Source organism: Callorhinus ursinus, unplaced genomic scaffold, assembly GCF_003265705.2.
Source record: "Callorhinus ursinus isolate GAN/ISIS: 27379988/994484 unplaced genomic scaffold, GSC_fseal_2.0 scaffold41, whole genome shotgun sequence".
Taxonomy (NCBI): Eukaryota; Metazoa; Chordata; class Mammalia; order Carnivora; family Otariidae; genus Callorhinus; species Callorhinus ursinus.
Window position 1 is genome coordinate 12982416 of NW_027397103.1, and position 12522 is coordinate 12994937.

Below are 12522 nucleotides of genomic sequence, written 5' to 3' on the forward strand. Positions count from 1 at the left end.
CCCCCCCACCACCACCCCCCACAACCAGAGGTGGAGGGGGATGAGGCTCAGAGCACCTGGGGGTGGATGTCCCCTGAGCAAGAGAAACTGAGGCCCCACAGAAGTGAAGTACGAACCCAGAAGCCTAGTGGGGGGGGGGGGGGGGGGGGGGGGGAACGGGTACAGTCTGTGCCCAGGTCCTTCTAAAAAGGGGTGGTGGCTACTCAGTGCCAACCGCTTCCTGGAGGAAATGGGGGCCAAGCACGGCCAGATTTTCTGATTAAAAAAACAGAACGCAAACTGGCGATCTGGATTTTTACGTGAACCCTCCCAGTTCCGGGATCACCAGGGCGGACAGCCACTGAGCCCTTCCCACACCCCAGCAAGCACAGTGTAGATGAGGACGCAGAGAGAGGTTTAGGAGCTCGCCCCAGGTCACCCAGTGACTTTGGAAGCTAAAGCTGGGATTCAGAAGCCACCATCCTCCCCGGCCCGAAACTCACCCAGCTCAGCGCTCTGCTGCGGGGTGACGGCCTCCTCGCTATTGGCCTCATTGGCCATCGAGCGGGTGATGCGGCCTTTGCGCCTTCCCTGGCTGTTGGCAGTTTTGCGGCCTTTGGAGGCCACTGCCTCCTTCTCATCGTTGTCCTCCCCAGAGGTGTCGTCTGTCTTCTCCCTGAAGGCCAGAGAGAGAGACAGGGATGGCTTCGCCTGCGTCAGGAAACCAGACAACCACTGCAAGAGACCTGCTTTTCTTTCGCTCGAGGAGCGCTGGCTGCCAGGGGGTTTGTACCAGTCAGAGGCCGGGAGTCAGGGAAAGCTCGAGGTAAGGGCTGGTGGGCAGCAAGCCGCAAGCCTTCTCCATGCACCAGACGAGAGGCCACGGCGACCAGCTCTCCGCAGTGCCACCGTATTTGTGCAAACCACAGCTTTATGTTCTCCGAAGGAGGGCTAAGGGCCGGTAGGAAATGGAGAGCTACACACAGGCCGTCTGCAAGACCGTCTCACGTGCCCAATAGAGGGCTGCGCGCTGCCACCGCAGGACTACCGCACTAAGTGCCTGGGGCGCAGGCGGGTACGACCCACAAGGCCACCTCACTCCCCAAAGCAGAGGCTCAGCGGGGCTCTAGAAACGGCACTCGCTTTGCTGCCAGTTATTGTCAAGGGCCACCGTGCCTTGCAGCACACACAAAAGGGAAGTCTCCTGCCGGGCTTCTGCAGCTGAGCCAGGTATGTGGGGGTGCATGTGACCTCCGTACCCAGGGCTGGGGCCTTCTCAGAAGCCGCCTCAGGAGGGTTGACTGTGGAGCCGCTCGGGTTTACCGCCCCCGCCTCCCATTCATCTTCCCGAAGGCCCTGCGTGGACGTCTGGGAGACAGGGGGTAACGAAGCCAGATGTTCTCTGAAGCCACATTCCTGAGCCTCTTCCAGGTACCTGGCCCGACGCCGTGCCCGCCCCCCGCCCCCCGGCGTGAATCTCCAGCTGGCTGTGCTCGGCACCCGCCCCTGGCAGGCACGGGAGGCTGCGCCTAGATCTGCAAGAGCTCACGCTGGCGGCGGTAATTCTAAAGGTGAGGGCAGGGCCCGCCTGCATACCTAGTCCTTCCGCCAGCTTCTCTGACCCCCCTTCCCCCGCCTGGCATCTCGGGAGACCTGGCGGAGGAGGGCGAGGAGGCGAGGGGGCAAAGGGCTTCCGCGGTCACTGCCTAGATGTACTAGCCCAGGAGCAGGGCTCAAATGAGCTGTCAGTCGCTGGGGTCTCCAGAGGGTTTGAGCAGGAAAGGGCGGGTGCGGGGGAAGGGAGGGGGCCGGGCCGGCTCCCGGCAGGCAGGGGGGCTGTCAGGTCCCGCCGGAGCCGAAGGCGCCTCCCTCCCCGGCAGGCAATCGGCAGATGCCAACCCGCCGTCCTCGCAGCCTCGCGGGGAGTCGGGGCAGCTCCCACGGCCCAGGGCGGCCGGCGGCCTTACTTGCCCAGCTCCTCCTTGTCGTTCTCCGTGTCGGGCTTCTCCTCCTCCTTCTCGGCCTCCTTCTCCTCCTTCTCCTCCTGGTTGCTCCGGGGCATCTGCTGCTGCTGCTGCTGCTGCTGCTGCTGCTGCTGCTGCTGCTGCAGGGGGAGCGGGGGGCGGGGGGTAGGGGAACAGAGAGAGGTGAGTCTCCGCACCCGGGCTGAGCAAGCCCTGGCCACAGCCCGCGGTCCTGCAGCCCACGGGGTCTGCGGAGGCGGGAGTCCCGGGCGAGGTGTGGAAATCGGGAGCCTGGACTCAACCCCTGCCTCCCCAGTTTGGGGGCTGTGTGACCTCAGATGAGGGTCTCGAGCTCTCTGTGCTGATGCTGCCCCTCGAAAGCAGGGCTGTTCAGCCTGCCTACACCCCAGCCCGGGGCCAGGAGGCGGAAATGAGAGCACCCTCACAGAACTGGAGTCTGGCGTGGGCGTTAAAGTGGGACTGACGCCATCAACAGCACGGGGAGGGCCGCTGGTCGGCCTCTGGCCAGAGCAGGCTGAGCGCCGGGGAACCTGGGGACACATCCCTGACCAAGCTCAGGCCACCTCTCAACCTGTCACCACATCTGCAGAATGGGTGGGCAGGAGGGGTGTCCGGGGCCCCGGCCCATTTGAAGGTGCTTGCTGCCATGTCGAGGACCCACTCTTGCCAACAGCGGGCTTGCTCTCCTCGCATCAAGGGGAAGCGAACCTCCACTTTAGGGGGAGGAGATGAAAGGGGCTCACAGCAAACCAGTCTCCTCCCGAAGGCTCTTATTTCATCTGCCCAGCGGCAAGGCAGGTATGGCCTGCCTGCCCCATCACCCTAGGCCGCTGAGCCTGCCCACGTCAGGACAGGGGAGAAAAGTGACGGCGGCCTGCTCCTTCCCGAGAGGTTGCCCGACTTCCTTTCTGCCCCGCCTGATTTCTTTTAAAACGTACACTGATCCTCTAGGCCACCCCAAAGTCCTCCCTGCAGGCAAGTGCCAAACCAGACCATCTTTCCGTGCCGATGAGCCAAGTGAAAGGAAAAAAGCCTTGCCGCTGAAGAGCCTTGTGCACGTGGCAGGGGTACGGTCATACCGATTATCAGACAAGGAGAAAGAAACCACGCTGATGGAGAAGGGGGGGCAAGCAGGGTGTCGCCCCCTCCCTGCGTCTTTCCTCCGCATCAGGAACACACGCCCGTCCGACTCCAACACCCAAGGCTGCCTTGGCCTGCAACCCCCTCCCTAGACCTTCTCGTGCAGCTGGAATTTAGGAAGCGGGGGCAGGGAGCATTCGGCAGATGCTCGGGCCCAGAGCGTCGATCTGCATGCTCACAGGGAACGCTGCGCTCTCTGAAGCTGCGGCAGCGGCCGCCCTGGGCCCGCCTGGCTTGGCTCTGCCTCCCTGTCTCCAAGAAGCCCCTCTATTCTGTCGGAGGAGGCAAGGGGCACCATGGCTGGCCTTGGACCAGCCCCTCCACCCCCACCATGTTGCTGCCAATTTCCGGTGGCTGGCCCTTAACTAGCCTGTCCCTCACCCCCAGAACCCCTCAAACACTAAAGCATAAACTTCCCACCACCTAGGGGCTGTGGCCACCTCTCACACCCAAAAGGCAAAGTCTCTTTTGGAGCTGTCCGTCCCAGCAGTGGAAGGAGGGACAGAGAGGTTTCCTGGTTTGTTCCAACACAGCGTGCCCTCTGCACACTCGCCTGACGAGGGCAAGGGGGGGGGGAGCAGGGGTCAGGGACCTGGCTCCAGGGCAGGAGAGAGAGCGTGGCTGATTGGGGAGGGCTCCCCTGCCCCATGGGCCACCTGGTGTGGCTACTGTCTCCACCTATCAGATTTGCTGACTTCTACAACACCTGGGAGGCTGACGCCGGGCTTTCCAGGGGCTTTCCGACCACAAGAAGCTTGGCATCTCCCAACACCTGTCTTCAGCTACATCTGCACGCAGACCCCCCGCCTGGGCAGCCTCACTCCAAACATTTTCTCGCTGTCCCTCCCAACGGCCACACGGGCCCAACTCCGGGCCACCCTCCAGGAGGCACCTATCATCTTTCCCTGGATCTAGCCTGGTGGGGCCTCAAAGCGCCCTGGGATCTCATCCTCCACAAAGCAGACCACTGCCCACCCCAGCACAGCCAGGAGGTGCGGCTCCCCACCCACGGGGGCCCAGCCCGCGCCGATGCCTCCTGACTAATAGGGGCAGAGGCCCGGGGGAGTCTGCCATCTGTGCCATACTGAACTACGTGCCTTCCTGCGGCCCTCCCCCATCAGAATCCTGGAGAAACCCCGCTAGGAAGATGCCAGCATTTCCCGAGGGCTGACTACACGCCTGACACTGAGCTGCGCACATTCTATCGACTGGCTCCTGGCCTTCTGAATCCCAAGGATAGTGATGAAGATGAAAAACCAAGAGTAGCAGTGAGCTGGGGCTCCATCCACAGAGGCGGCCTGTCCCTGGCACCACACCAAGCACCTTCCAAGTGCTACCCTGCTCCATGCCCTTAGCCAACCTGAGACAGGAAGGGTAGTGACCCATGTTCCCATCCTGCAGGGAGGCAAAGCCTCACGGTCTCAGACGGAGGAGAGCTGATGGCCTGGTCCCATGGTCCCCAAAGCCCTACTCAGAGTCTCTGACCAGAATCTGGGGCCTCAGGTGTGTGTGTGGGGGGGGTTCTTTGGGCGTCCCTGCCCCTTCCTACCTAGCCCACCCTGTCCCCCGTTTAAGATTCCTCAAGCCCCCACCTGAGCCTGGGCTGATCGGTAACCACCCCCACCCCTGAATCATCATCCACATCACAGCACGAATAACAAAAGTCGATCCAAGTGCCAGGCCCCAGGCACTGTTCTATGAACTGCAATCACCTCCTTTACCAACCCCTTCATTCTCCCACTTCACAGAAGAAACTGAGGCACAAAGAAGTCGAGTGACAAACCCGGTCGACAGCAGTGCCAGGACTCCGGCCGACGCCCGAGTCAGCCCTGGCTACGCCTAGCCCCCTCTCCTGCCATCCCCGCCTGCCCCGGCGGGCCCCTCACTCCTCAGCTGGTGCTCTGAGCCAGATTCCCCCGACCTGTGCCCACCTCGTGCGGAGGCTCAGGAGTCCCAGTCAGCACTAGAGCCTGGTCACTATTCCCATCCCTTCCCGCCCAGGTGTGCAAGCCCAGTGTCATAGACACCCGTGCCTCCGCCCGGACACGTTCCCAAGCCCTAAGCGCAGGGGTGGGGAGGAGGGGCAGCGCAGGAACAACGCCGTGGAGCCGTGGCACAGAGCTCCCAGATGGGCTCATGGTGCCCAGTGACCTGACCGCCATCTCCCTTGGGAGAGGTGTCCCAGCACGCTGAGCTGTGTGGCACCGGTGCAGGGGACGGAGGGAGGAACCCCAGGTCCAACCTGGCCTGAAACACGTTCTCCAGTGGGAGAGGCTCGTCAGGCACAATAATGACCATCTGCCTGGCCTCCTGTTGCATGCAGGAGATCAACGGGCTGATTTAGGAGTGCTCCATTCACTCCAGATTTATGGGGCGAGACGGGGCCCCAACTCACAGGCCCCCGCAGCCAGGTCAGTCTCCGAAAGCCTTCGATGGTCTAGGACAGCAAACAGGAGGACGAACACCCACTACGGCTCCCCCTCTGGACCTCAGGCCATCCACAGCTGTGGATGCGCATTTGCTGGCTTTCACGGGCGATTCAGAGCCAAGGTTCCCACTGCCTGATGGCCGCACACACAGGTCACCTGGGGAGCTCTGGGAAGTCCTGACGCCCAGGCCGCGCCCACACCGATCACAAATCCCCAGGTTATTCTGATGGGTAACCAGGCTTGAGAACTCGTGCTTTAGACAAGGAACCGACAAACTTTTCCTGTAAGAGGTTCATTCTGTACGGCCACAGGCCCACTGGTTTCTGTCATAACTGCTCAACTCAACGCGGTTTGTAACTTGAAAGCAACCGAAATGTAAACAAATAGGCATGGCTGTGTGCCAATAAAACTTTATTTACAAAATAGGCAGTGGGCCAGATTTGGCCTGAGGAGCCATAATGTGCCCACCCCTGCCCCAGACCACCGCTGGTCCATCTAGACCGTGCACGAATCAGCTGGGGATAGTGGGAAAATGCAGATTCCGTGTGTCTGGGGTGGGCCTGAGCCTCTGCATTTCTAGGCAGCTTCCTGGGGAGGCTGATGCTGCTAGTTCCCAGATCACACTGAGGAACGAGGCTTTCAGGGATCCTTGTTTCACAAAACACACCCAGGACCCTTGCCACCGGCAGCAGGTGACACCTGTGGACCCAGGGGTAGATCCGGAGGCCAAACCCCCACCTCAAACGACTGTGGAGCTCATGAGGCAGGGTCTACCTCTGCTTTTCAGACACGTCAACGGTCAGGCTCACGATGGGCTTCATGCCCAGTACTCAGTTGGGCACGTCCCTCCCAAACCACAGCACGGCTTGGCGGAAAACCTGACCGGATCTATGCTTAGCCAGAGCCATCAGTTCCCATCCCGAGGGACCCCTGCTTCCGGAGCGCTGAGTGCAGGACAGGCAAGCGGCAACGGGGCCTACACTGTGCTGAGCCCCAGGCCAGGGCTGCACGGAAAACCGCACAAATAAAAACACATCCAGATGAAGCCTTCTCCTCATTCTATCTGTGAGTTAACGGAATCCTCCCAACAGCCCCTGGGACTACCTCTGTTCTACAGAACAGGACATAAGGCCCCAGAGAAGTCCGGGAGCTCGCCCCAGGTTGCATGGCATTTCCTAGCAAGATCCTACGGGCAGGTGCTATGCCTGCTACCTGGGGCTGGGAGGTCACAGGCTCCCCCCGTTCAAACCGAACCATGCCACCACCTGTGCGTTCCCTCCACATTCATGCTCTGAGCCCATAAGGGGGACACCATGCCACCAAAAATGCGGTCCCCAATCTTCCGGAGCTGGCGCCTCAGCTCACAGAGACAAGAAACTCTGTCAGGGCAGAAGGAGGCTCAGTGCCGAGGAGACTTTAGAAGTCACAGCATGCGGCAGATGTGGTGGCAGTTCTGCCTGCCCCACAGGGACAGGGAAGGAGGCCTCTGAGCGGAGTCCCCAAAGGCTTTTGGTTGACAAGGATGAGAGGGGACACTGCAGGGAGAGGACCTGCCTGGGCAAAGGCACGGCGACATGAACACGAGCACTGTCCCTACCGCGTGACACACTGGACATGGCTGCAGAGCCTGGCCACCTTTAACCCCACGCTCAGACACACGGCGGGCACCCTGGTGGCAGTGGACAGCCACCGAAGGCTCCCGTCAGCGGTGGGGGGGCAGGGAGGGGAGACAGGGGATGACATCTTCTGCCCCATGTTGAAGGGCGACTCGGCAGCCGACCGAGGGAGGCACGGCTTAGAGTCCAGTGAGAGCCGACGGGATTTGATCCTCAGATGACAGGTCCTCAGGAACGTGCCGTGAGAGCTTCCCCGTGCCGCACAGCGCTGCCGGCAGCACCACCTCAGCCACTCGACCACGCGCCCCCAGTGAGCAAACCCCGAGAGGGGTTCTGTCCTCATGACACCTGCCGTCTCTCGGCAGTGGGGACGAGGGGGCCCAGGAGCCCAAGGCCGGGGGGAGAACTGGGGTCAGGGGGCAGAGGCAGGACACAACGGAGCTTTCTGGTCCTGGCGGCCCCCACCTGACCCCTCGGCTCCCTACCCTCCTCATCCAGTCCGTCTGTCCCTCCTGGAGAAACACAGACAGGGGACGCCCCCTGAGTCCAGACAGAGGTGTGCCGAACTGGCTCAGATCAGCTCAAGAGAGCAGACTTCAACTTTCAAGGATTTTGCAGAAAAGTTGTTAAACACAGCCGTTACTAAAAACTAACTACATAACCTGACAGTTAAAGAACTTACGATAAAAACAAAGGTAAGAAGTACTCAAGATGCATCACTTCCCAATTATTTGACTACACAGATCCGTTATCTATGCTCTTGAGGTTATTTACATCAATTGCATCCACACAGCGGAAGTGGGACAGAGTACTGTGCTGGGCACGCCCCCTCCCAGCTCCACCTTTGGTGACATCACGTCGGTAGCTTAGATCTGGCACGGTGGGAGTATTTATACCACGGCAACTGTTACGTGCTACAAATCGGGGCTTCGCCCCCACAAGGCTGGTTGCTAAACACTCCCCAGCACTCCCCTGCAAACAGATGTGCCAACAAAACCCGAGTAGCATTTAACACACACACACCCATGACGTCTGTTCTGCCTGCAGGGAGATGTGTGGTTGTGGCAGCCAACGCTCTGTTTGAAATTGTCGATCAGATCCTGTCCTGCCACCGGGAATAAAATCAGTGGTCTGACAGACCACAAGGCCAGGGGATTTAGCCCCTGCCTGCCCCTGCTCACTTCACCCACTTCCCCTGGGACCGCTCCCTCCCCCTTGCCTCCGGGAAGATGCCACGTTTCATTGCTACCTCAGGGCCTTTGCACTCACTGCCTGGGATTCCCCCTCCAACTCTGCCTGGCTGGTTCCTTCTTATCCCTCAAGTTTAAGCCCAAATGATACCTCCTCAGAGGAGCCTTTGAGGTCAGCTCCCTAAAAGCTGCCCTCCCTCACATCAGCTACCTCCTGACATTCCGTAGCCCTCACTACCACCTCAAATAATCATGCTAATTTACTTGCGCACTGTCCACCTCCCACACGGACCTGTCCGCTCTGGGGACCTCGTTTGTCTTGTTCACTGTGGAATCACGTAGAATGGGGACAATGTGAAGTCATGACACAAAGGTCTCCAACATGGCCACCACCCACCCAGGATGCTCCCTGAGCGGTCAAGACCAAGGGGGACCCTCCTGCCGTGACCCACACTGGCACAGACCCACACAAATGCTGCTCTTCTGGTAACTATTTCCTGACTCTTGGCAGCCCAGCTTGAGATGCCCGGATGTGGGGTCTGTCAGCCCCCCACCTCTCACCCCCTCCCAGGGTCCAAATGCTCCACACTCACATTTTCTGGGCTGGGCTCACGTTTTCCATGTCCTTCTATGCCTTTGATGGGGTCTGCCTTGGACAGCGGTGGCAGAGACCCAGGTCTCCCCAGCCCCCACATCATGGCCCGTGAGAAGGCCATGTTTGTCTTCTTCCAAAACAGCAGCCCAGCTTGCTCGCTCCCTGGGGTACGGCCTCTCCTGGGAAGGAGACCACCCACCCTCCTGAGAACAGTGGTCCCTGGAATATGTCTGGGGGGCTGCAGGCCCAGAGGGGCCTCCCACAGGTCTCCCACCTCCTGGGCAGGAATCAGGGACATCTGCTCACTGAAGCCCTAGATCCGGACAGTCTGGCTCAGCCCGGCATGCCCCCAGCAGCGCAGAAGCGCCACCTCCTATAGGCCTGGGCCGCCCAGGAAAGTCGGATAGACCCCCAGGCTAGAGGCCCATCTGGGCTCCAGGTCGTGGTTCAGGACACGCACACCCACGCTTACCCAGCAGGCCGAGAGAAACACAGCCCACCCGGGGTCAGTGTGGCCGTATCTGGCCAGCCCCATGTCCCTGCCAGACTGCACTGGGGGGAGCCCTCAAGTGATTTCATCAGCCCAAGGGGGGGCAGCCAGGCCCTGGGGGCCAGCCCCGACTGCACAGGAGCTGCCCCTCCCCGCGTGGACTGTGCTTGGCCAGGCCTGTCCTGGAGCGGCCTTCCAGGTCATGCTGTCCCCCGTGAGAGCTGCCCCAGGCACGGGAGCCTCTGGAGTGCCTCAGCAACTGGAACGGGGTCACCTGTCCCTTGGCAAGGAGCGGGAAGAGGAGGCTCAGAGGGGCAGGAAGAAGGATCAGGGAGAGGGGAAAGAGGGGGAGGAAGGCAGAGAGGCGTGGGTGTGGGGAGGGGAGAGGGACACGGATGAAGGCGCAGGGGGAGAGATACAGAGACCCACTCGTGGGGAACGAGGGAGGTGGGGCACGAGGGGTGCGAGAGGGGGCTCAACCCAGAAAACACAGGAGCCTGGGCTCAGTGAGTGGTCAGCGGCGGGAGCTGGACCGGGCCACAGAGAAGAGCCACAGAGCACAAGGACGTGCAGGCCAGACGGTGGGAGGCCACGTGGGATCCCCTGCGTATCCCCCTCAGACGCCCCAGGGACAGGCCAGCAGGCTGAGCCCCAGCTGCCCAGGGAAGCGCTCACCCCCGGGGACACGCCCCCCCCCGCCCCGCCCCCCCCCCCCCCCCCCCCCCCCCCCCCCACCCCCCCCGCCATCGCCTGGAGGGCCACCGTGGCCCCTCGATCACAGCCACAGCAGGGATGGGCCCTGCTGCCTGGCCCAACTCCGCCTCGCACTCTCAGCTCCCCGACGGCCTGCATAGTTAGGCCGACTACTGACCACAGCATTCCTGGGCTCTGGTTCTTCAATTAGCTGGGATAATGCAGCCCCTCTGTCCATGAATCATGAACTATAACCACTGTACCGTCATCCGCCTCAGCCCGTGATTCACCTCATAGAGAGGATGCTCGGGCCTGGGCCCAGGCCCCCAGCATGCCTGCCACTCAGGGGTGGGTCTCACGGGCCAGGGTCCAGGAGCCGGGGGCTCAGCTCCCACCTGTCAAAGCTCAGGTGTGTGGGCTCCATCGGGGGTGGGAGTGAAGGGGCTGGCATTCTGGAAGTCTATGGCTTGGCCTGCATCTCCCTCCGTCAGAACATGGAGAAGTTTCTGGAAGGTGGATGGCACCCTCTGTTAAACACAGAAGTGATCCTGGTGCCCCAACAACCAGCGCACATGCCTGGCCTCCAGGGCTGAGCACCCGCGCCGTGGATGCCAGGGGGCCCTCCCCTCTCTCGGGGCAGCCGTCTGACGGTCTAAGCCCAGAGATACCCAATGACTGCTGCTTTTCATCAAGAAGTTTTACGTTCCACTTTTGTAACCATCCACGCTTTCAAATGTGACCGTCAACATGGTAAACAAATGGCTTGCACAGGGCGAGTGATGAGGGTGTGACAGGACAGGGTGTCACCTGAGCAGACGCAGTGACGTCTTGCTTCACACGCTGTGGTTAAGCATTTGAGGAGGTCATGACCACTGGGAAGCATAGTTTGCAAATACGAAAACGCACAGAGTTAGTCCCCCGGAGGAACTGGCCAGGTGCCCTTCTAGAAGCTGCTTGCTGCCCCCACTGCTGCAAGTGCACCCAGCTGTCCATGCACGGCCTGTGGACTGAGACCTGGCCCTGTCTGCCCACCACAGGACACCTCAGAAGGGCCATTTCCGCTCATCTCCCCTTCAGGATCATCTCCTCCCACCCCCATCTGCCAGTGAGCCTGCACCATGCCTCAACTTCCCCTTCTGCCAGCCTGCTCCCTCCCCCGCCCCTCCCACCCCCCCCCACCACCACCACCAGTAAAGCCCCCACAGGCTGAGGTTCTGAGTGGTCCAGACCAGCAGCCAGTATTGCTGGGTGCCTGTTAGAGATGCGGGCTCTCAGGCCCCAAGGAGGAGCCCGGCCCAGCAGTCTGACTTTGGACAAGCCCTCCTAGTGACAGCTGGGAGACCCTCAGCTGGACGCCAGCTCTGTCTCAGGTCCGTGACTCAGCCTGGAACCCCAGAAGGGGACAGCCTGAGGACACTGACTGCAGCAGGAGCAGGTGGTGGTGTCCCCTATGTTCTGGGGAGAATAACTCCCTGCCATCAGCACCGCGGGTTCGCCTCCTCCCCAGACACGGGGATTTGGGCCCGGGACCCACTGAGACGGGCACGGGTGAAGACAGCACGGTCCGTGAGGCGTCAAGGCAGCCATGCCCAGCTGATGCCTTTGCCCTAGCTTCCTGAAAGGTCACGGTCTGATCTGGCTCCCAAGGCAGAACTTTTAGTCCTGACATGCAGGAGGCACTCCATACATGCCCTCAGATGAACACACAATCCTGGGCATCTGACACCTGGTGGGGAGGGCCCACCAAGGGGCACCTGTTGGGCTGAGAAGCTGAGAGGCCCCTCATGGCCAACCTTAGCCATGGTGTGGCCCCAAGCCACGGGAATCACAGACAGGCACCATAGCCTCTGTAGCCACTGGCCACCTGGAAGAAGGCGGGGACAGGCATGGGGCTGGGGGAGCGAAGAGAGACTGCAAGACAGCCAGAGAGGGGGAGACAGCCCTCCATGTCTCCCAGAGCACAGAAGAACTAAAAGAGACGGGAAGAGTTTCCAGCTGCAGGCCTCCCAGAAGCCAGGTGCACGTGGGGCCAGGAATAGCTTCCCAGTGAGTGGAGATGGGACACCCAGACGGGGCTGGGGGCGTGATGCCGATGGGGGCTCAGTGGGGCGCATCCCGCCCACAGCAAGGTCCATCTGCTTCCTGATGCAGCAGGGCCTACACAGACCAAAGAACCCAGGCCCTACAAGGTCAGTGAGGGACAGCTTCCAAAAGACGAGCCACACGGCCAAAAGGTGGCAAATGGGATCACCAGGGTCTCCCCTCGGGCTCCAACGGCAGACTGTGCTGGGTTCGAATCCTGAATATGCCACTCACTAAGAGCAGGTTCCTCACCTCCCAGCACCTATAAAGCGGACATGATGGCAGTACCTCCCCCGGATAAAGCTCTGAGTGAAAACGCACCC

General features: G+C 61.1%; 1 protein-coding gene across 20 annotated transcripts in view; it reads right to left on the reverse strand.

Moving 5' to 3' along the window:
* Positions 1-12522, reverse strand: part of NCOR2 (nuclear receptor corepressor 2) — a 212240-nt gene that overhangs the window by 66765 nt on the left and 132953 nt on the right. For 17 of the 20 annotated variants that reach the window (XM_073881293.1, XM_025889569.2, XM_025889565.2 and 14 more), the window contains 2 exons: positions 1947-2083; positions 483-655 (listed from right to left, as the gene is read on the reverse strand). In XM_073881293.1, coding sequence (XP_073737394.1) covers positions 483-655; positions 1947-2083 — 310 coding nt within the window. The remainder of the gene's footprint in view (positions 1-482; positions 656-1946; positions 2084-12522) is intronic. The other 3 variants (XM_073881291.1, XM_073881290.1, XM_073881287.1) reach the window with 3 other exon arrangements.